This window comes from Akebia trifoliata, chromosome 15 (assembly GCF_017979445.1).
Source record: "Akebia trifoliata isolate Shusen 1 chromosome 15, ASM1797944v1, whole genome shotgun sequence".
NCBI lineage: Eukaryota > Viridiplantae > Streptophyta > Magnoliopsida > Ranunculales > Lardizabalaceae > Akebia > Akebia trifoliata.
Window position 1 is genome coordinate 8121907 of NC_141389.1, and position 25350 is coordinate 8147256.

Sequence of the window (25350 nt, forward strand, 5' to 3'; positions counted from 1 at the left end):
ATTTATCTAACCACCCTTGCCCAAGTACACCTATATACCTCTCGAGCGTACTTAATCAGACGGTACGTGGTGAATTGGTTTGATATACCGTAGGTATTCAAAGTGATAATTTAAGACTCCAACCCAAATCTCTGAAGTCAAAAATAGCCACTTTAATCCCCAGTTGAGAGATGGCGCACGATGCTGAGCAAGAGCACTCTTAAGTCACATCTCGTTTAGAATAAACGTAGTCTATCCCCCTTGTATTGTAGTACATCGAGGCAGGTGTAGACACCCCATTTTTACATCCGCCTGATTAATCAACTCGTCAACCCGATCGCAAGGATTCCCAATGATGGATGTGTATTCCATTGCTTTACTTTGTTACCAGATTTGTTTCAGAAATCCAGATGAGGTATCTCGAATTGACAAAACCTTAGAAATCATGCTACGCTAGGAAAATACGACCCCAGAAACATAGAAATCATCATATTGCAGACCAAAAAGAAGCTTCACGATAAAAATCACTAAAAATTACCAAATTACCAAAATACCCCTAACCTCAAAACAACCCTAGAGCCTACGTTACGCTTAGGAAAACTCTCTCGAACACATAAAACAACAAATCGAAACCAAATAAATCATTTCACCAATTTTAACAGAATTTGACAAAATTACGAAAATGCCCCTCATAAAGTTCACAATCATTTCACATAAAAATTTTTATAAATAACAAAAACTAATATTTCCATTGAATTCCTTACAAAAAATTGATTCTAAAACATCCTAGAACATTAAAAACCGACTTAAAACGTGAAAAGTTCTCTCCGGGGGCAAAACGGTAATTTCACAATTTTCATAATTAAAAAATTCGAAATTAATAAATAAAACATTAAATAATTAAATTTAAACATTAATGAAATTAATTTAAAATTTTGAACCTAAAAAATCGATCAATCGGGCTCTCAGGCAAAATTGTTGAGGGTTCGTGAGATATTTCTTTAAGAACCCCTCAATTTGGGGGTCCAAAGAATTAAAGAAATAATGAAGGGGGCCTTCTCCAAAAGTTAAAAGTAAATCAAGCAAGACTGAAGTCAAAGTATTAAAGTCAATCAAGTGAGACTGAAGTCAAAATTAAAGTCAATTAAGCAAGACTAAAGTCAAGAAAATTAAAGTCAATCAATTAAGACTGAAGTCAAAACATTAAAAGTCAATCAAATAAGACCAAAAGTCATAATAGAATTCTAATTAAATAATAACTCTATCTAATAGAGTTCTAACTTAAAAACAATTCTACCTAAAACAATTTGAATTAAAACACAATTCTACCTAAAACAAGTCAAACTAAAACACAACTCTAATTAAAAGATTTCTAATTAAACACTAACTCTATCCAAATCAACCCCTAAAAACATCTATAAATAGAGGTGCTCACACCCTATTTTCGTATCATATTATAAACCCTAAGAGAAGTAGGTCTAGAAGCTCCCCTAGCCCCTCATAAACCCTAGTTTTGGAGCCCCAACTCCTTAACTAACATCCCTCCTTCAATTTTAGTCTAGAAAATACCCAAAAGCCTTCTAAAAACACCCCCAAATCCGCAACGAACTTGAAGAGTTCAGATTCAAAAACAAGGAGATACCTTGCCTCAGAGATCCGAAGTCAAATCCGGAAACAGAACGAAGCAAGGGAGCACGGTACAAGGAGCTCTTTTTGTCAGATCTGAGGGAACCAAGTCCTTGTCATCGGAAAGGTAAATTTTTATTTTTATTTATTTTTTTATCTAGGTTTTAGCAATGTAATTTACTTGGGAAGTTAGTAGAGACCGGCTTTGGCCGGGCGGGGTTGGTGCCTAACACCTTCCAACCCCGTAACTTGATCCCCGAATTCAGATTTTTTATAGTAGATTAGTTCTCTTTATCCATGTTAGAGTCAGTATGGTTCCTAGACCACAATAACTAGGTGGCGACTCCCAAACCTCAAGGGTCAAAAGCGGATCCGCGCACCCCGCGGATTGAGGGCGCTTTCAGTGGCGACTCCGCTGGGGACATTGAGGATCAAACTTGAAAAATCCCAAGTATGGGGACATTGCCAATGACCTAGTTTTATTTGTTTTGCTTATTTTATTTAATTTTTAGTTAGTTTCATGTTATTGTTTCTTTATTATTTTTATTCTTGTTGGTACGTCATTGATTGTTTGATTCTACTTGGAGCACTTTGATTTAACATATCATCTCTATGGTTTAATCAAGGGCCATTCGGAATGATCCGAAATAATGCGAGATTTCGAAGGAATACTTTTATTGAGGATGAGATTTTTTGACCATGATTTTTTTTACATATATAAGTATATTTCGATTGAAAATTTGGGTGTGTGCTTGATTTAACATTTGACCGTTTTCCTTAAAAAAAAAAAAAGGATTTTTTTTTTATTATTAGTTATTTGTTTTTTCGCTTATTAGGTAGGTATTCGGTTTTATTTTAGTTTATTAGGCAAGACATGCTGTCCATTGACAGCATATAGAGTTTCAAAAAAAAAAAAAAAAAAAAAAAAAAAAAAAATTTCAATTTCTGTCAACAGCAACTTGTGATGGTGTGGCTTTAGTATAAGTCGTTTTGAACTATTTAAAATCCAATGATTTTCAATGGGGTGCCGATAGTGAAGTTCTTTGGTTTTTGTTTTTTTTTTTTCAATATTTTAAGATAACCGAATATATCTCTTCGTCCCCATTTAGTTCTGTCGTTCTCAACAGACCGAAGAACTCTGCTCTTCGAGAATTCCAAAACCGATCGTTGTTTCCGTGAATCTCGAACGGACGATCGAGTTTGCTGTCACCCTTCACCACTTGATCGAATGAGAACGATGGATTGAAGATCAGGCAGGGAATACGATCTACTGTGTGAGATGAGATGCTCGATGGAAATCAGAGATCACTCAATGTTGATCTTCCCCATGCGTTTTGTTTCAGTCGAACATCGTTTTCCAAGTGGTTGAGGAGTTTTCTCCGATCATTCTTTTCATTACCAAGCGGTTTTGATTCCGATTTCGAACGCGAGTTTTCGACTCCGATTTCCACATAATCGCCATTAGAGAATTTCATGAAGAGATCTCTCTCATCACAGCGCTGAAATGGCGAACAATTCGTCGAAAAATCCCATGTTACAGGCTGATCTCGACGCTGTTATAGGCTGATCTCGACGATTAGCCTGCTGTTCTAGGCTGATCTCGACGACTAGCTGCTGTTATATGCTGATCTCGACGCTTGATCTCGACGATAACCTGCTGATCTCGACGATTAAGCTGTTGATCTCGACGATTATACTGCTGATCTCGACGATTATGCTGCTGTTAAGGGTTGATCTCGACGTTGAGCTGCTGTTGATCTCGACGTTATCCTGCTGTTTTAAAACAGCAAGACCGATCTCGACATGTGCCGGATGAGTTCGATTATTGGCAGCGGCATATAATCTGTCTCACGAAATTATCTTGATTTTTTTTTAAGATCAATTTGTTTTCTAAAAAAGGGGAAAATCAAAATAAAAAATAAAGAGTAAAAGTTTTTTTTAAAAAAAGGGGAAGTTTAAAAAATAATGAAATCAAATTTTTTAAATGTTGCTAATGGTGACATATGCTCAAGTTGTTTTGTTTTTTGAATTTCCTTGATTGGGCTCAATTTATTTTTTTTAAAAAAATAAAAATGATGAACAAAACCATCCTCTTTATTTCATTGATCATTTTTGTACCCTTAACTCGAAATTCTTAGAAATTTTGAATTATTTTTGGTCGCCCCAAAATAATCTTGATTGGACTATAAAATTTATCAAATTATTGCGATGATCGGGTCAAATTGATTGCCACATACCGTATATGTGCATGTTTAAATCGTGAAGCGGACCATATTATTAATTCATGATAATTGCCTATTTAATATGCCATAATATCATTGGGAATGCATGTTTGATGTTGGTCACAATGTTGATCATGATTAAATGTTTATGTGATTGGAATGGTGCTTAGATCCATATAATTCATGTTATAATGATTGGTTTGATTGGGCCATGGGCCCATTTGTTTGGAAAAGGCCCCGGGCACACCCCACCTTACTTTGCACACACCACATGCACGTTTACCGCTTTACTCACTTACACGTCCCATTTAGCCAACGTGGCACTAGTGCGTGGCCCGGTCTCTTCGGAGATGCGACGTCATTCATGAAACCCACAACTCCAGTCACGTACCTTAGGGTATATTGAACTAGGGCATCAACACCGTCTGATCAGGTGATTCTGAGAGACATATTGATGCACCCATGCTGGGGTGACCTGAGCCTTTATCCTATTGTAAGCCACACAGTCACATGTCTCGATTGCCAACGTAGTACTAGTACGTGGTCGGTCCCCTCGTGGGATGCCAAACCATTTATGAAAGCTACAACTCTTGACTCGTACCCGTAGGTATAAAAGGTAATCTAAGTATATCAATTGCACTTCTTGGTCAAAAACGGTGCCTAAGCAAGATCTTGCCCCGCTGTACCCTACTGTACGAGGGGGATAGACTACGTCTATTCTAGACGAGAGGTATTTAAGTGGGCCCTTGCTCAGCATTGTGCGCCACCTCTCAACTGGAGATCAAACTGGCTGTTTTTGGCTTCAGAGAAGTGAATTGAGGTTTTAGATTATCACCTATACGGTATATCAAACCAAGTCACCACGTATCGAAAGGTATATAGGTGTGTTTGGGCAAGGGTGGCCAGATAAAAATGCATTGCACGTAGTAAGCCTAGAGTCTAGAAACCTTCCCCATAGGTCACGACTCGAACTTATCGTGGGTGTTCCCGGGTTGTTTATTGAATGAATGCCTGTTGTTGGATGAATGTTTGTGAGTGATATGAATGTTGAAATCAAAGTGCATGATTGTCCTCAAGGATCAAAGAAATTTTATTTTTGAAAATTAAAATGAGTGCACCGACCCAGTAAAGAGTCCATTCTTTTACAATAATGACCCAGTCCATCCCGATCCAACAATCATGATGGACCGGGCCAGTTAAATCAAAATGGAAATCGAATTTTCAAAGAAGAAAAAGAAAATATTTTTCAAAAAAAAAAAAAAAAAGAGATTATTTTCCAAAAGAAAGCTTCTTTAGAAGAAACATTTTTCAGAAAATATATTTTTCAGAATAAAATATTTTCCAAAAGAAGTGTTTTCCAGAAAAAGTGTTATTCTCTAGAAAAAATGTTTTCTAAGAAAAAAATGTTTTCTAAAAAAAAATGTTTTCCAGAAGAAAATGTTTTCCAAAAGAAAAGAAAAAAAAAGGAAAAATTAGCAAAAGATCTATTTTTGCATGAAAAGTTTTTATGGACCGTGGAAAACTACCAAAAAATGTTGCAAAAAAATAATCAGATTTGTTAAATAAAAATATTATTTTCCAATATTTTTCAAGAGTGCAACATAATTATTTTTCTTCTGAATAATCATTGAATGGATGAGTTTTTTAATGGATTGGTGCACAAAATTCAATAAAATCTCAGGGTTAATTTAAAATGTTATCAAGGGGGTGACACTGAAATTGGTTAAATTCACCTTCAAAGAGGTTTAAGGGTTATCATTGTATCTAAGCTCAATCGTCCATCTTCTAGCTAGGGTTGTAAATCCGGTCAGTTAGAGTAAACGTCAATATCAAGTCAATAGTTAGAAATGACCTCAAAATTTCTCAATATCGCACAGTTGTTCCATGAAGATCATCGTGCCTCAATCCTGTTGTTTGTAAGCAATGTCTCAGTCCTCAGTCCTAATCAAGCCCATTGTGGGTAGTTGTATTGAGTTTTCATGAGTTATTTGAGTTAGCTCGAGTCCAAATTTTCAATGTCATATTTTCCTTAGATTGAGCTTACTTTTTTCCTATTGAGTCAAGTTAGTTCATCGAGTCTATAGAGGTGTCTGTTGCCCCATCTAAAATTGATCGGATAAAGAAAATTTTTGAATATCTCGAGCGCATTAGCGAATTAACTAATAATCTAGCTTCAAAGACAAGAAGATAAGAGTCGGGCTCAAGAAAGCAAAGGTCATTGACCTCGGAACAGAAATAAGTTCCTAAAGAGATTCAAAAAGAAACCATCTTATCTCTAGAGGAACACAAGGGGATAATGAATTTTCTCAAAAATTTCAAAAGACTTGTTCGTGTGATCATATGAAGGTATGTTAGGTACAAGCTTGAATGTTGTTCAACATGGACTAGATACTCGTCTATATCAATGGAATTAAAGAAGATGTTATAAAATGTATCAGTGTTATCCTCACTACATCTTAAGTTGCAAATCATATATTATCAGTCGATATGGGGATACCTTTTGAATTGATATCTGATAATGAGTCGTACTTCAAAACATAAATCACTACTTTGTGTTTAAAGCTAAAGATCCGGAACCACAAATCATCCCCCCTACCGTCCTCAAATCAATGGAACGGTTGAAGAAGTTAATAAGAGTTTCAAGACTATCCTTAGAAAAATGTGTCAATCACATCGAGATTGGTCAGAAAAACTACCATATCGAACCTCAGTTCGATCCTCCACCGGAGCAACTCCCTATTCTTTAGTGTATGGCATGGAAGCGGTCTTGCCAATTGAAATGGAGATTCCGTCTCTTAGGATTTTGTTAGAAAGTCAGTTGTCAGAAGCAGATTGGGTTCGCCAACGGTATGAAGAGTTGAATTTGATAGAGGAAAAACGACTGAGAGCGTTGTATCACGTGCAAGCTTATCAAAGAAGAGTCGCTCGTGCGTTTGACAAGAAAATCAAGGCCCGTCACTTACAAGTCGGGGATTTAGTACTCAAAGAGAACATGGCACCTATTTTTGATCCCAGGGGGAAGTTCAAACCAAATTGGGGAGGTCCGTTCATCGTCAAAGAAATATTACCAGGAAAAGCTGTCAGACTTCAAGATCATGATGGAATCGAATTACTAGAACCAACCAATCTTGACCAAATCAAACGGTACTACATTTAAGGAGGCCATCTTTGGCCGAATCAATTTCCTTGCTACCCAGTTCATTATATTCTTTCTCAATCCTTTTGCAGTCTTTTCAAAAAAGAAAAAAATTATGCCTTTTTCTTTCTCAGCTCGATCACCTAACCTAGGGGAGGGAAGTTCGAACTACGTTTTGGTCTGATCCCAAAATTCTGGGGTACGTAGGCAACCTGAGAAATTACTTCAGGCCCGACCACATCAAAATAAAAAAAATGTATTTCCCACACAATATAAAAAAAAATCAAGAAAAAATTCAAAAGAAAAGAAATATCATTCAAAGTGGGAAAGAAAATTTAAAGAAAAAGAAATAATTTAAAAGGAAATGCCACACAAGGGGCATTTGGGTTTTTGAGCCTCAAAATCCCTTTCTTTTTTATACCCAGTCCTAAGCCTACCTATAAAAGTCCTCCTAAGTACCGTGCGAGAAGTCAAGGAAGATATCAAAGCATGATCAGACAGTAACTTCAAAAGTTCAGAGGAGAAGAAAAAGATAAAAATGATAAAGTCTGCTAAGTTGAAAACCCGAAAAGGGTGACTTAGGCAAAAATTAAGGCAAGCTCGCAAGGTTGAAAATCTGAAAGGACAACTTTGGCAACAATCAGAACTAAGAAAAAAAAAAAAGCTCGCTAGATCGAAAACCTGAAAAGGCGATCTAGGCAAAAGTTAGAGCAAGCTCGCTAGATTGAAAACCTGAAAAGGCGATCTAGGCAAAAGTTAGAGCAACAAAGAAAAACAGAAGAAAATCCCAAGCTGAGAGCGGTCCGAGCTGAAACATCAGAAGTCCGAATAACCAAGTTCAATACTTAGCTTAAACCAGGCATAGACTCAGAAGCCACAAGTATCTTGTCTATGATCGATCTGAAAATGTTTACTTCCCCAAGTGAACCAAGGGAGATAAGGGTGAATTCTATGATGAGTCTCGAAAGGAAATAATTTTGTACTCTTGAGCCTGACTCAAAACCTTCAATAAAATTAATCAAAATTAAAAGTTGAGTCTTTATTGCGCTTGTGGTAATCAATTATTTCAAACCTTCATACAAGGGGCATTTTCTTTCTTTTGTTAATATAACTTTTCCCCCTTATACTAGGGGCATTTTTTTTATGATGTGTTCAATTATTTTCAAGGCCATGGTCATTGTCAAACTAGGGGCATTTTGTCTTCGAGCAAAGTTAATCCTAAAAAAATAATAGGAACCCCAAATTTAAGGTTACCCTCTTGATAACAGTTCTTTTTCGAAAAACTTTTTGAGGTTCAAAAGAAATAAAAACTCATGTTTTAAATTCATAAAACTTTTTGATACATCCTTGAGGTTCAAACAAAAGCATTTTGGATCTCACATAGGAGATATGGCATTCTTTCATTCTCCAGATTCTTTTCAGATCCAATCATTCTTGGAATCGATCATTTCTCTTCCAGATTCATTATCTTCCAGATTTATTCGTTCTCCGGTTCGTTTTAATCAGTTTTCTCCAAAATTTATTCATTCCTCTACCAGTTTTGCTCAGTTGCCACCAAGGGTTATCTTGGATTTTGCTCAGTTTTCGCCAAGGGTTATCTTGGATTTTGCTCAGTTGCCGCCAAGGGTTATCTTGGATTTTGCTCAGTCTCCGCCAAGGGTTATCTTGGATTTTGCTCAGTTGCCGCCAAGGGTTATCTTGGATTTTGCTCAGTCTCCGCCAAGGGTTATCTTGGATATTGCTCAGTTGCCGCCAAGGGTTATCTTGGATTTTGCTCAGTCTCCGCCAAGGGTTATCTTGGATTTTGTTCAGTCTCCGCCAAGGGTTATCTTGGATTTTGCTCAGTCTCCGCCAAGGGTTATCTTGGATTTTGTTCAGTCTCCGCCAAGGGTTATCTTGGATTTTGCTCAGTTGCCGCCAAGGGTTATCTTGGATTTTGCTCAGTCTCCGCCAAGGGTTATCTTGGATTTTGCTCAGTTGCCGCCAAGGGTTATCTTGGATTTTGCTCAGTCTCCGCCAAGGGTTATCTTGGATTTTGCTCAGTTGCCGCCAAGGGTTATCTTGGATTTTGCTCAGTCTCCGCCAAGGGTTAGCTTGGATTTTGCTCAGTTGCCGCCAAGGGTTATCTTGGATTTTGCTCAGTCTCCGCCAAGGGTTATCTTGGATTTTGCTCAGTTGCCGCCAAGGGTTATCTTGGATTTTGCTCAGTTTCCGCCAAGGGTTATCTTGGATTTTGCTCAGTCTCCGCCAAGGGTTATCTTGGATTTTGCTCAGTTGCCGCCAAGGGTTATCTTGGATTTTGCTCAGTCTCCGCCAAGGGTTATCTTGGATTTTGCTCAGTCTCCGCCAAGGGTTATCTTGGATTTTGCTCAGTTGCCGCCAAGGGTTATCTTGGATTTTGCTCAGATACCGCCGAGGGTTTTCTCGGAACTATGCTCAGATACCGCCGAGGGTTTTCTCGGAACTATGCTCAGATGCCGCCGAGGGTTTTCTCGGAACTATGCTCAGATGCCGCCGAGGGTTTTCTCGGAATTATGCTCAGATACCGCCAAGGGTTTTCTCGAAACTATGCTCAGATGCCGCCGAGGATTTTCTCGGAACTATGCTCAGTTACCGCCGAGGGTTTTCTCGGAACTATGCTCAGATACCGCCGAGGGTTTTCTCGGAATTATGCTCAGATACCGCCGAGGGTTTTCTCGAAACTATGCTCAGATACCGCCGAGGGTTTTCTCGGAATTATGCTCAGATACCGCCGAGGGTTTTCTCGGAACTATGCTCAGATGCCGCCGAGGGTTTTCTCGGAACTATGCTCAGATACCGCCGAGGGTTTTCTCGGAACTATGCTCAGGAACTATGTCCAGATTATATTCAAATTATGCTCAGTTTATATTCAAATTATGCTCAGTTTATGCTCAGTCTATGCTCAATTTATGCTCAGGTTTTACTCAATTTTCACAATGCACACACTTGCACATTTGTTCTTTTAGTCAGGGAGAATTCTCTAAAATTCAAGGATCTGACACTGTCAGTGAGAGTTTGCGCTCAAGGACCTGACAACCTTTTAATTCGGGGAGAGCTTTACCCTCAAGGATCCGAACACTCCGACGAATTGCTAAATCAGGCTGCAAAATGAAATGTCACTAGCTTTGGCATTCAGATATCGCACTATCTACCAAAATAGATTTGCTACCTAGTTTGCTTCAACCCTCTGCCAAAGAGGGGCATCTGTAGAGACCCCATTTTTACATCCGCCTGATTAATCAACTCGTCAACCCGATCGCAAGGATTCCCAATGATGGATGTGTATTCCATTGCTTTACTTTGTTACCAGATTTGTTTCAGAAATCCAGATGAGGTATCTCGAATTGACAAAACCTTAGAAATCATGCTACGCTAGGAAAATACGACCCCAGAAACATAGAAATCATCATATTGCAGACCAAAAAGAAGCTTCACGATAAAAATCACTAGAAATTACCAAATTACCAAAATACCCCTAACCTCAAAACAACCCTAGAGCCTACGTTACGCTTAGGAAAACTCTCTCGAACACATAAAACAACAAATCGAAACCAAATAAATCATTTCACCAATTTTAACAGAATTTGACAAAATTACAAAAATGCCCCTCATAAAGTTCACAATCATTTCACATAAAAATTTTTATAAATAACAAAAACTAATATTTCCATTGAATTCCTTACGAAAAATCGATTCTAAAACATCCTAGAACATTAAAAACCGACTTAAAACGTGAAAAGTCCTCTCCGGGGGCAAAACGATAATTTCACAATTTTCATAATTAAAAAATTCGAAATTAATAAATAAAACATTAAATAATTAAATTTAAACATTAATGAAATTAATTTAAAATTTTGAACCTAAAAAATCGTTCAATCGGGCTCTCAGGCAAAATTGTTGAGGGTTCGTGAGATATTTCTTTAAGAACCCCTCAATTTGGGGGTCCAAAGAATTAAAGAAATAATGAAGGGGGCCTTCTCCAAAAGTTAAAAGTAAATCAAGCAAGACTGAAGTCAAGTATTAAAGTCAATCAAGTGAGACTGAAGTCAAAATTAAAGTCAATTAAGCAAGACTAAAGTCAAGAAAATTAAAGTCAATCAATTAAGACTGAAGTCAAAACATTAAAAGTCAATCAAATAAGACCAAAAGTCATAATAGAATTCTAATTAAATAATAACTCTATCTAATAGAGTTCTAACTTAAAAATAATTCTACCTAAAACAATTTGAATTAAAACACAATTCTACCTAAAACAATTCTAATTAAAACACAATTCTACCTAAAACAAGTCAAACTAAAACACAACTCTAATTAAAAGATTTCTAATTAAACACTAACTCTATCCAAATCAACCCCTAAAAACATCTATAAATAGAGGTGCTCACACCCTATTTTAATATCATATTATAAACCCTAAGAGAAGTAGGTCTAGAAGCTCCCCTAGCCCCCCATAAACCCTAGTTTTGGAGCCCCAACTCCTTAACTAACATCCCTCCTTCAATTTTAGTCTAGAAAATACCCAAAAGCCTTCTAAAAACACCCCCAAATCCGTAACGAACTTGAAGAGTTCAGATTCAAAAACAAGGAGATACCTTGCCTCAGAGATCCGAAGTCAAATCCGGAAACAGAACGAAGCAAGGGAGCACGGTACAAGGAGCTCTTTTTGTCAGATCTGAGGGAACCAAGTCCTTGTCATCGGAAAGGTAAATTTTTATTTTTATTTATTTTTTTATCTAGGTTTTAGCAATGTAATTTACTTGGGAAGTTAGTAGAGACCGGCTTTGGCCGGGCGGGGTTGGTGCCTAACACCTTCCAACCCCGTAACTTGATCCCCGAATTCAGATTTTTTATAGTAGATTAGTTCTCTTTATCCATGTTAGAGTCAGTATGGTTCCTAGACCACAATAACTAGGTGGCGACTCCCAAACCTCAAGGGTCAAAAGCGGATCCGCGCACCCCGTGGATCGAGGGCGCTTTCAGCAGGATCTCGTTTAGGCACTGATTTTAACCAAGAAGTGCAGTTGATGAACTTAGATTAATTTTGATATACTGTATAGGTAGAGTCTAGGGTTGGCGATCGAAAGCGCCCTCGATTCGTGGGGTGAGCGGATCCGCTTTTGACCTTTGAGGTTTGGGAGTCGCCACCTAGTTATTACGGTCTAGGAACCGAACATTGATTCTAAAAATAAAGACAACTAATCTACGAAAGAAAATACGGGTCCGGGGATCACGTTACGGGGTTGGAATGTGTTAGGCACCAACCCCGCCCAACAAACGCCGATCTCTACTAATTCCCAAATAAAACTACATTGCTAACAAGACCTAAATAATAATAAAAAATAGTTACCTTTTCCGAACACAATGATTTTGTTCCCTCAGATCTGATAGAACAACTCCATGTACAGTATTTCTCACTTCGTTCTGTTGTCGGATTTGATTTCCTCACTTCTTTCTATTGCTGAATTTGATTTCTGATCTCCAAGTTGAGGTATCTTCTTCTTGGATCTGTGAGCTTTCTGATTTTATTTTATGGATTCTAAGGTATTTTAGAAGGATTTTTGGATTTTTTTGAGCTAAAGTTGGGGCATGGATGTTAGGTAAGGAGTTAAGGCTTCAAAATTAGGATTTTGGGGAGGCTAGATAAGCTTTTTGACTTACTTTTCTTAGGATTTATTTTTAGATACGAAAATAGGGTGTGAAGGCTCCTATTTATAAATTTTTTTTGGGTAGAGTTAGTGTTTAATTATAATTCTTTTAGAGAGAATTATTATTTAATTATAATTCTTTTAGAAAGAGTTATTATTTAGTTAGAATTCTATTAAATAGATTTATTATTTAATTAGGATTGCTTTAAATAGAATTATTATTTAATTAGAACTCTATCAGGATTTTGACTTTTCATCTCATTTAATTGACTTTAAGATTTTGACTTTAGTCTTACTTGGTTGACTTGACTTTAGTCTTACTTGAGTGACTTTAAGAGCTTGACTTTAGTTTTACTTGATTGACTTTAAGATTGACTTTAGTCTTACTTGATTGACTTTTATTTTTTGGAGAATCCCCTTTATTATATTTTTAATTCTTTCGGCCCCCAGATGGAGGGGTCCTTGAATAAATATATTGGCAATTATCAACAATTTTGCCTATGAGCCTGATTGATCAATTTTTTTGGTTCAAATTTTTAAATTAATTTTATTAATGTTTCACTTTACATTATTTAATATTTTATTTATTAATTTCACAATTTTTAATTATTAAAATTGTAAAATTACTGTTTTGCACTCGGAGAGGACTTTTTGCATTTTAAGTCATTTTTCAATGTTTTAGGATGTTTTGGAATCGGTTTTTTGTAAGGAATTCGATGGGAATGTTGGTTTTTATCATTTATGAAGTTTTTTATGCGAAATGGTCGTGAACTTTATGAGGGGTATTTTCGTAATTTTGTTGAAATTCTGTGACAATTGACGAAATGATTTAATTGATTTTGATTTGTTGTTTTATGTGTTTGAAAGGGTTTTCCTAAGCGTAACGTAGGCTCTAGGGATGTTTTGATGTTAGGGGTATTTTGGTAATTTGATCATTTTTTAATGATTTTTACCGTGAAATTTCTTTTTATTTGAAAGATGATGATTTCTATGTTTCTGGGGTCATATTTTCCTAGCGTGGCGTGGTTTCTATAGTTTTGTCAGTTCGAAATACCTCATCCGGATTTCTGAAACATATCTAGTAACAAATAAAGCATTGGAATAATCATCTATCATTGGAAATAGTTGCGATCAGGTTGACGAGTTGATTAATCATGCGAGTGCAAAAATGGGGTGTCTACAACGATCGGGACATGTGACTTTGCGGCTTACAATAGACCAAAAGGTTCAGGTCGCTCTAACATGAGTGCATCGATATACCTTTTAGTGTCACCTGATCAAACGGCACTAATGCCCCAGTTTTATATACCCTAAGGTACGTAACTGGAGTTGTGGTTTTCATGAATGACGTCGCATCTCCGAGGAGACCGGGCCACGCATTAGTGCCACGTTGGCTATAAGGGACATGCAAGCGTGCAATGCAGCAAAATAAATGTGCCAGTGGTGTGTGCAAAATAGGATGGGGTGTGCTCAGGGCATTTTTCGATGAATAGGTTTATGGGCCAGATCAAACCATACAGGCAAGGATAAATATTGATCATGAAATACAAAAATAAATATCCACGTCATTTAGTTCAAGATCAAAGCATGCACATCTCATGTATATATCACTTAAGATCATTGCATATTAGATAGACAATCAACAAAGATAGCACAACGATAATTAATCATCAACTAATCACAAGAACAAATTCCTTTTTTTTTATGATCCAATCGAAGATCACTTTGAGCGACCCTAAACAAATTGAGATTCCAACAAATATTTGAATTGATGATAGAACATTGAATTGATGATAGAATGACATTTGTGGAGATGAGGATATACACACACACATATATATATATATATATATATATATATATATATATATATATATATATATGGGAAATGTTCAGCACCCTAAGTTTTACCACACACTTTAACAAACGTTTTTTGTCCTACATGAGTTAGAAGTTTTGGAATGGGCTGATTTTTGGTGAGGATGATCTCTATGATTAGAAGATCATCCTTCCCAAAAATCAGCCCATTCCGAAATGTTTAGCCCCATGTTTACAAGTTGAAAAATCGTGGACCGTCCATTTTTTGTAAATCATTTTTGATGGGGTTAGAAGTTTTGGAATGAGCTGATTTTTGGTGAGGATGATCTCCTCACCATAGAGATCATTCTCACCAAAAAGCAGCTCATTCCGGAACTTCTAACCCATGTAGGACAAAACGCGTTTGTTAAAGTGTGTGGTAAAACTTAGGGTGCCGAACGGGACCCTATATATATATATATATATATATATATATATTTTTTTTTTTTTTTTTTTAAAAAAAGAACCCTTTAAAAAAAATACTATTAAAAAAAACTAAAAAAATAAAATCCTAAAAAAAGAAATTCGTGTAACCAACAAATGAGTAGTTATTGCCATACCATCTTTTACTAATGCCACCCCAATCACTAAGTAATTGCCTATAATTGAGGTAACATTAGGGAAAATTGGCATGCCAATAAAAATAAAATAAAATAAAATAAATTTCTTTAACCACAAAGAGGGTTGCCAATAGTCTTTCACAATAATTGAGATAAAAAAAAATGAGATATTATTGGCACACCTATTGTTTACTTACAACATACCAATTCCTTTGAAAATAGATATTTGTTTACATGTGGATTGGTGTGTTACAAGTAAAATTGGTGTGTTAATAACAACTCCCAAAGACTTTCAATAAATTTCCTGCCCCTCTTTTTACTTTTTTTTTTTTTTTTTTTGAGAGATCATACTTAACAATTTCTATAAAAGAAAAATCATCAAATCATGACCACTCACGTGTACATGATGGTCTTGTGATTTTGCTTCCCCCATGTTTCAATGGGATTGAATTCATCTGATCTTGACTCATCAATAGCGGAAAAGACATTAAGAAATCCTTTGGAGAACCATGAAGAACCGAAAGAAAAATGTTTTAAAAAAAATCGTTTGAATTTGGGTTGTCTCTCACTAACTTTACTCATCGTGGGTCCATACCAACTCAGTTTGGTTGGATTTGAGGTGATTCAGTCAGAATACTTTTTGGAGGCACAATTGCGAATCAACTCAAAAATTCAGATTATTCAACTTAGAAATTCAGTTAAGTTTGACCAATTTCCTCACCCAGAAATCTATAATCTGCAAGCACTGTAGACACCCCATTTTTTGCAGTCGCCTGATTAATCAACTCGTCGACCCGATCGCAACGATTCCCAATGATGGATGGTTATTCCAATGCTCTATTTGTTACTAGATATGTTTCAGAAATTTGGATGAGGTATCTCAAACTAACAAAACTGTAGAAACCACTCTACGCTAGGAAAATATGACTCCAAAAACATAGAAATCATCATTTTTCAAACAAAAAGAAGCTTTACGATAAAAATCACTGAAAAATGATCAAATTATCAAAATACCCCTAACCTCAAAACAACCCTAGAGCCCACATTATGCTTAGAAAAATCCTTTCGAACACATAAAATAACACATTGAAACCAAATAAACCATTTCGCCAATTTTCACAAAATTCGATAAAATTAGAAAAATGGCCCTCCTAAAGTTCACGACCATTTCGCACAAAAAATTTCATAAATGACACAAACTAATATTCCCATTGAATTCCTTACGAAAAATCAATTCCAAAGCATCTTGTAACATTGAAAAAAGACTGAAAACGTAAAAAATCCTCTCTGAGGGTAAAATGGTAATTTTATAATTTTAATACTTAAAAATTTCGAAATTAATAATTAAAACATTAATTAATATAAAGTGAAATCCTAATTAAAATTAAAGTCAATCAAATAAGACTTAAGTCAAATCCTAAATTGTAGTCAATCAAGTAAGACTTAAGTCAAAACCCTAAATTCTAGTCAATCAAGTGAGCTTAAGTCAAAACTCTAATCAATCTAATAAGACCAAAGTCAAACCTTAAACCTAATAGAATTCTAATTAAACTCTAAAACTACCTAATAGAATTCTAATTAAACTCTAAAACTATCTAAAAGAAACATAATCTAACTTTAATTCTATCTAAAAAGCTCTTAAAAAATCTATAAATAAGGGTCTCTACAACCTATTTTCATATTTAAGAGAAAATCCTAGAAAAAATATGTCAAGGAGTATCCCCAACCTTTCCAATACCCTGATTTTGAAGCCCTAACTCCTTACCTAACATCCATACCCCAACTTTAACTAAAAAAATACCTAGAAACCCTTTAAAAACACCAAGAAATCCATAAACAAATCAGAAAATTTAGATCTAAGAAGGAAGTACTTTGTCTTGGAGGTCTGAAGTGAATCCGGTGACAGAACGAACCGAAGAGTATTGTACGAGAAGCTGTTCTATTAGATCTGAGGGAACAAAACCGTTGCGTTCGTAAAGGTAAAAAATTTTATTTTTATTATTTAGGTCTTTTTAGCAATGTAGTTTTATTTGGGAAAAATAGAGACCGGTGTTTGCGGGGTGTGGTTGGTGCCTAACACCTTCCAACCCCGTAACATGATCCCCGGACCCCTATTTTCTTTCGTAGATTAGTGTTATTTACCTTTTAGAGTCAATGTTCGGTTCCTAGACTGTAAAAACTAGGTGGCGACTTACAAATCTCAAAAATCAAAAGCGGATCCGCGCACCCCGCGGATCGAGGGCGCTTTCAGTGGCGACTCCACTGGGGATTGTTGAGGATCAAATTTGAAAAGGCCCAAGTTTGGGAGCATTGCCAATTTGACCAAGTTTTTATTTTATTTTATTTTGGTTTATTTGTTTAGTTAGTTTGGCTTGATTGTAGATCATTTGTTTGATTTTTGAGTATTCTAGTTTGTTTGTTTGCTCTATGATCCAATCAAAGGTTACTTGTGATGATCTTAAATAATTCAAGATTTCAAAGATTAATAAGAAAATGATGGAATGATGGTGGTTGTGATGAGAAGAATGTTTATCTTTAAAAAAAAAAGAACACTTAAGCATGGTGCTCCGATAGTTAAAACATTTTTTTTTCTCTTTCTATATTCTTCTCCATATGTGTGCTGAAAGGGGCAGTAAAGAAAGACGCTTCTCTTTCTTTCTTTCTTTCTCTCTCTCTCTCTCTTTCTTTATCGACTCTCGTTAATGGTGATTTCGAGAATTTTAATTTGGATTTTAATAATCTCAACAATGGCGTCGAAGCATCTCATAAGGTTTACCTAGAATACCAATATGTAAATCTAGAATTGTTGCTGAATGAAGGTTGGGACAACAATGTTAAAACGTTTTTACAGAACATTCTAGTGAGAATTAAGTCTAGGCACCTCTTAATAAAACATAGATCTCATCGAGTATATTAATTTAGAACCTGAATTCACTCAATTTCGTTATCGGAAGCCTTGGATATCATAGATGCAAGTTCGTATTAATATGTAAATCTGGAATTGTTGCTGAATGAAAGTTGGGACAGTAATGTTAAAACATTTTTATAGAATATTCTAGTGAGAATTAAGTATGAGAACCTATTAATAAAATGTAGATCTCATCGAGTAGATTAATTTAGAACCTGAATTCACTTAATTTCATTATCGGGAGCCTTAGATATCATTGATGCAAGTTCGGATTAATCTGTAAATCTGGAATTATTGCTGAATGAAGGTTGGGATAGCAATGTTAAAACGTTTTTATAGAACATTTTAGTGAGAATTAAGTTTGGGCACCTCTTAATAAAATGTAGATCTCATCGAGTAGATTAATTTAAAACCTGAATTTACTCAATTTCGTTAACGAGAGCCTTGGATATCATCGATGCAAGTTCGGATTAATCTATAAATCTGGAATTGTTATTGAATGAAGGTTGGGACAACAATGTTAAAACGTTTTTACAGAACATTCTATTCAGAATTAGGTCTGGACACCTATTAATAAAACGTAGATCCCATCTAGTAGATTAATTTAGAATCTGAATTCATTTGATTTCATTATCGGGAGCCTTAGATATCATCGATGTAAGTTTGGATTGTATTTTCCTATTTCACAGAAAATCCAAATTTATCTAGTGTTAGCACAGCTAATGTTCCTGATTTATTTGGTGAGAGCGAGGTCATTCGACACTAGGATCTTTCTTTTTGATTTTCTTCTGGGATGTGGGAGTCGATTGAGTATGCCACTTGGAGAGTCATATTATAATGACTCCTTTTAAAATTTCTAAAGAAGAATGAAGGACCAAAACTCTTTTTAGTTTTTAGTACCGCAACCTCATCTACCGTTTTTTGTTTTTGTTGGCAGTGAGATCACAAATGTACCTAGCCACCCAGTAGGTAACGCTGAATGGTTGGTTAATATAATGAATAAAAAACAAACAGAAGGGGAACACAGTACAAATGGAAAAAAGCCAAAAATTCAAAGGGTACAAGAAAGGCTGGGAGAGATCGAATCATACAAGAAATGCTTTACTCCTGAGATGTTGCCGATTGGTCCTTATTACCATTATGAAAAGTACAATAAAGAAATTAAGACTCAGTACACTCACAGTTTTGTCGAAGCTTGTGTTAAGGATATTAAGGATACGGAGGAAATAAAAAAATTTTATGAAGCGGTTGCAGGTGTGACTGCAAATGCCAAAGACACCATTATTACTGAGATTAAAGATGAAGAATTCACTCAGATGATGATCTTAGATGGTTGCTTTGTTATGCAATTCATCCACATCTTTGTAAGTGACGAACAAAATGAGTCGATGCCATGTGACTATAATGCAATTTTCATACAGAGAGATTTGTTCTTGCTTGAGAACCAACTCCCATATGTGGTTCTTGAGGCATTGATGAAGTTGAGATACTCTGATCCTACTGAAGGTGTAAAAAATATCAATAATTTGTCCATAAGTATATTAATCCGTATAATGATTTTCCTAGGGAGGTTTCCAAATTTAAAGATCCTCCCCTTCATCTCCTTGACCTTCTTCGGACCAAATTACTCATGAGTTCCACTTCTCCAGTTCATCATAGCCGTGTAAGATCTTATTATGGCCAATTCATGGGCTGCATTGACACTCGTCCCAATCAGGCCAATCCCAGCTCTGACAATTTACCTTCGTACCCTCCAGTAAGGGAGCTTAAAGCTGTGGGAATTAAGTTTGATAAAAGTCGTACAACTTATTTAAATGACATTGAATTTAGAACTTACGCGGTCATTTATAAAAAGTTGACACTTCCTCAAATGATCGTAGACGATCTAACCAAATGCAAGTTTCTTAACTTGATTGCCTATGAGATGTGCCCAGATGCCAACATTGGCTATGAAATCACTGGCTACATATGTTTATTGGATTCTTTGATTGATCATGCTGACGATGTGAAGGAGTTGCGGTCTAAGGAAATAATCCTCAATTGCCTTGGTAGCAATGAAGAAGCGGCCAATCTCTTCAATGAATTGGGAATGGGAATGTTTTTTGAGCCTCAAACCAACCAAAAAGTTATAAGGGGCATTCATTTATATTACAAAACCAATGCGAGGGTATTAATCGGTGAATTTTTACACACTCATTTCAATCGCCCCTGGACTGCTTTTGGTTTCTTCGTCGGAATTTGTATTATTGGCTTAACTGTTACTCAAACCTACTTCACAATCCATTCTCCAGGGAAGTAATTTTTTTTTTCTTTATTTATGAAGTTATTATGCTGTCCTGTTTGTATCATATAGGAGTATAAATAATCTTATTGAACTCTTTATATGCCATTCCTTTAGAGGAGATTGTCTTTGTTACTTCTTTTCTCTTGGAGATATCTTTTTTCTTACTATGTATGATGAGCTGAATATGATTGTTAAAGACGACCAGATTCATAGTTCTACAATTGGAGAAATAGGTATAATTTTAAGGCCACTTACGCAATCACCTAAGCTCCACAATTGGAGAAGGCCTCCAAATTTGTTTTTGGGGGTTCACTAAGTAAATTTATTTTATTTTTATTTTTTAATTTTTTTAATTTTTTTTTTAATTTTTATTTATTTTTACGTTTTTTAAAGTTAGGTTTTGTAGAAAAATTAAGATGGTTGAACTTGACCTTTTACAAATACACTGGTGGGTTTGCAAAGTGAGGCGACTTTACAATTTTTGTTTTATTTGATTTGTTCAACAAATTTCTTAATCTTTTATAATAGCGTTTTAGCAATGGAGGCCGAAAGTTTGCTCCTCTAGCATGCCACTAAAGTGGGAACGGATCCTTGTAGAGCCATTTTCCAATAGTGCCCTGTAGCTCTTCTCCTACAGCCCACAAAACATCACTTTAAAAAATAAATAACAATTCCGATCTCTTGTACTTATTGTTTGGATCAAATTTGAAAAAATTAGTTTTTTTTTAAAACATGATCCATGACAATGAAAATGGACGGTCACTGAACCTCCAATTTTATAACACTTTTTAAATCTATAGATTAAGTTTGTCAACTCACTTAACCGTCTAAGTGCACTACAAGAAAATAACGATATAGAGGATCCGCTCCTCACTAAAGTTTGGAAGCGGATCCTTTGTAGCACACAGTCCTTGTGGTACCCTATTGCAAGGTTTCAATGGATGAAAGAGTGCCACATTAGTGACATAATTAGATCTCACTCTTAAAATATTGGGAGTTCAGTAGCCGTTCATTTTTAAGGACATGATCTAGAGAAAAAAACTTGTTTTTTGAATTTTTTTAAAAATCATATCTAAGTCATGATCACAAGAGACTATCTAGATCGGTCTCTCAAAAAAGACTATGCTCTGATACTTAGGCGATGTGAGATTATCTCTTACACTCCCTCTCACATGTAACGTGTCTCCTACATTCCTGTGGTTACCCACTCTATTACCATATAGAAGAATGAGATATTATTGATTCTTTTAGATAAAGATTACAGCAACCTAATAGGGTTTTATAGAAATCAAATCATACCAATAGATAAACTCCTTCCCTAATAAATCTCAACGAAATCAATCTAACATTATCTTAATCTTAATAGATATGATATAGTATACCATAGTACACCATATTACAATGCAACATAACTAATTACTCCGATACTATAGATATGATTTGGTTTCTATAAAACCCTCTCAGGGTTGCTATAATTTTTATCTAAGAGAATTAATAATATCTCATTCTTCTATATGGTAGCTGTAGACACCCCAATTTGAATGGACCCCTACTCTAAAGGACCCAAAAATACAAATTTTTCAATAAAAATTGCCAACGGGCCTCAGAGGTCCAAATCAATCAAAATATGACATTTTAATCGAATCAAGGCCCCTGAGACCTTCTAATGGTTTAGTGGGCCCATCAAAGAGATTTAACCTATCCTATACCTTCCCAACCTTCGCCGTTCCGCTCTTATATCCTGAAATACCCGATTTTCAATGAAATTCTCTGACGGGCCTAAAAAGCCCAATTTGCCAACACGTGGCATTTTGATCAAACCAATGATTTCAAAAAATCTTTAAAAAAATAAAATTAAATTAAAAAACGAGACTTGGGCTGCGAACCACCTCCTATACCCTCCCTCTCTCCACTTTCAAATCTGAAAAGACCTAAGCCCACCTAAGGCCCATAAACCCTCAATCCTCCAAAATCAATCTCCCACCTTTCCCCTCTAACCTAAACTTGATCTCACATTACCTAAAATCTAAAACCAACCCAAACCCTCATAACTATTTCCAAGACAACTCCCAACCAGTTCCTAAAATCCAAGCTCAATGCCCCTAAGCCCAAACCCATATCCAATTCATATCTAACCACAACCCTAACCCATAAACCACAACCCACATCAACCAAACACTCTTTTATCATCAAAAGGTGACACATGTCATTACATCCTCTCACCTCCCTCATCAAACCACCCATCCCATCACTTTTTTTTAAAAAATTAACTACCCACATCACCTTTTCTCTAAAAAATCACATCAACCCACACCCTCCCCTAACCTACCCTCATTATTCCATATAAACATCTATTCTCTCAAATCAAACACTATCAACCCATATCCCCTAACCTACCCTCATAATTTCCTAACCTTTATTCTCTCAAATCATACACCTTGAACTTATACCTCCCCTAACTTACCCTTATAATTTCCTAACCCCTATTCTCTCAAATCTAACACCTCTAACCCATACTTCTCCCTAATCTACCACCATCATTTCTTATAAACCTATCTCTACAACCTAAACCTACACTCATTCTTTCAAATCAAATATTCATTCTCTCCCATCAATTAAATATAAACCCCTAACCTCCACACATCTTGCCACATGTTACCATCTCCCTCACCCTCCCAACCATCCTCTTACACCCTTCATTCTCTTAAACCAAACACCACTCAATCAATCAACCATCTTCTTAAACACCCATCATCTCACATCATCAAATACTCCACCCAAATGGTTTAGGTAAGATCTAAACCATTTGGATCAAAACACAATCCATTTACATAATTACCCCTCTCCCAAGTCTTAATTTCATACCCCTCACCTTTAAAACATGTGTTATTCTCTACTCTCCCACACTTTACCCCATTATATCCCTCAAATAATCCCTTAACATCTATAAATACCCCTTTCCTCTTCTCAGAAATAGTTATCAACTCTCACTAAAAAAATCTTACCAAGTCTCACATAAAAAATCACTCTACTCTCAACTTTCTACACATCACTTTACAACTCTCTCACACTAATATCAAAAGAGTTATATTCTCATAACTTATTAAGGACTCAACTCAAGAAGATATAGAAGAAGAAGGAAAGAAGAAAAAGAGAAGCTTCAAGGTGGGTTCAAGGCAATCCTCCCCCCTCTCTCTCTATACCCTCTCCACCTCCCTCTTCTATTATCCCCCATCCTCTCTTTATTTTTATTTTAGAAGGACTTAAGATGCAATGATCCCCCTCTTTTATCTCTAGTAGATCGGACTTCTGTCCGATCGAAATTATAAGGGTTGTAATCCATTTTGAAAATATAATCGATTTTAACCCTCAACTATTTTGAGGCAATTGGTGTTCGGGTTCTTCTCAACTCATGAGAATGTGCCCATACCCATAGCCAATATTTTTCAGATCACACTTAGCTCCCGAGGCAAATGATTAAAATGATCATCTCCTTCAATGGGATGATTCTATAATCAAACCGAAAGCAAATCCCTCCTTGGGGTACACATTAACAACACGTGGCACTTTGTTTTTATTTTTGTATTTTTAATCGAAATGACCGAGTTGAGTTGAGGTTACCACCACATGGTGGGGAGAAAATGGTGCCTAACACCTTCCATTTTCTCCAACCTAGCCGCTTACCCTGATCTTATGGTCGATCGATACTTTATCCATCGTGAGTCACTAAGATGCCAAAATGTCACTTTTTTTGAAAAATGTATATCGGGTGACCATGTACACCCACTTACAATATGAATGGTGGCGCCTCCAAACTTTAGTAGATGTGGCCATCGTAATCGCGAAAATCACGTATCTACAGCTGGCGACTCCGCTGGGGACCAAGGTTCTCCCCTCGTGCTGACTCAGTCAGTTCCAAAAAAATAAAACAAAAAATTTACTTTTATTTGGTTTACTAACATAGTTTGTGTTTGTTATTTATGTTCTTTTCTTTTGTTTATTTATTTATTTATATACAAGCAATGACATGTAATATTTATTATATTTTGCTTTGCTACGCACTTGTGAGGAGGTCGATGAAAAGAAATGAAAAATTGCATGTGCACTTGCGAACATAACCTTACTTCACAAACCACCCCACCCTCAATATATTTAGCCTCGATGGTTAGTAGTTCTACGGCTTGAGATTGTTATTTCAAGTGTCGGAGATGAACACAATAAATTCGATCACCAACCAACGACGTGCGTACTTCGGTATGCATCGAGGTTTGAAAATCGGATATCCGTGAAACCACCTACTAGTCGCATGCATGTGCCCGATTAGACAATGCTAGGACACGAGTTTTCAATTTTATATCGACCCTCGAAGCAACGTTGTAAATGTTTAATGTATTCGGGCCTCGAAGCCCAAGTTGTAAGTCTATAATGGCAAGTTGTATAGGCTTAGGGGTATGTCTTTTCTTTGCTTATTCCCTTGGTAAGAGGGGAAAAACCAGCTTTTTTATTTATCATGCATATCGTAAAATAAAAAAAAATAAAAAAATAAAAAAAAAACAAAAAAAAATTAAAAAGATGAAAAAAAATGAAAAAATGTAACTTTTTCTTTGGCCTAAGCCAAAAACCAGAGGTAATGTGCCTCATTTTGGACTAACAAACTTATAAAAAAAAAATTTAGGCAAAATTCATACTGGTTCGTATTTCAGGCACAGATGGGCATGAAATACACTCATCCGTACTTGAAATACGGATGTAAAAAAAAAAAAAAAAATTTAGGCTCATTTTGTTCCCGATATCATTCTTGACAACTTTTGGTCTTGGGTTTATTTTTCTTTTGACATTTAAGGCTTAGAAATACTTAAATATATTGTGACACCCCAAATTTTCAATTCGTATCTCGAGGAAAAAATAAAGAGTGGAATTTTAAGAAAATCTTGAAAGTGGGACTTAGGGGTAAAATTTTAAGATGTTTCTGATTATTTTTAATGGAATCTGACCTCACCATTGGGTTCAAAATGATCGAAAAACATAGTTTAGCCTATAAGCATGCTTTAAAGCGAGTCCGAATATAAAAGTTACAAAATCCTCGATTATCGGGTAAGACAAGGCTAAAAT

General features: G+C 35.9%; 1 protein-coding gene across 1 annotated transcript; it reads left to right on the forward strand.

The window, feature by feature from the left end:
* Nucleotides 1-19584: 19584 nt before the first annotated feature.
* Nucleotides 19585-20253, forward strand: LOC147384196 (UPF0481 protein At3g47200-like). Its single transcript, XM_086424882.1, has one exon. The coding sequence runs from the start codon at nt 19585-19587 to the stop codon at nt 20251-20253; it is 669 nt and encodes a 222-aa protein (XP_086281008.1).
* The last annotated feature ends 5097 nt before the right edge of the window (nt 20254-25350 follow it).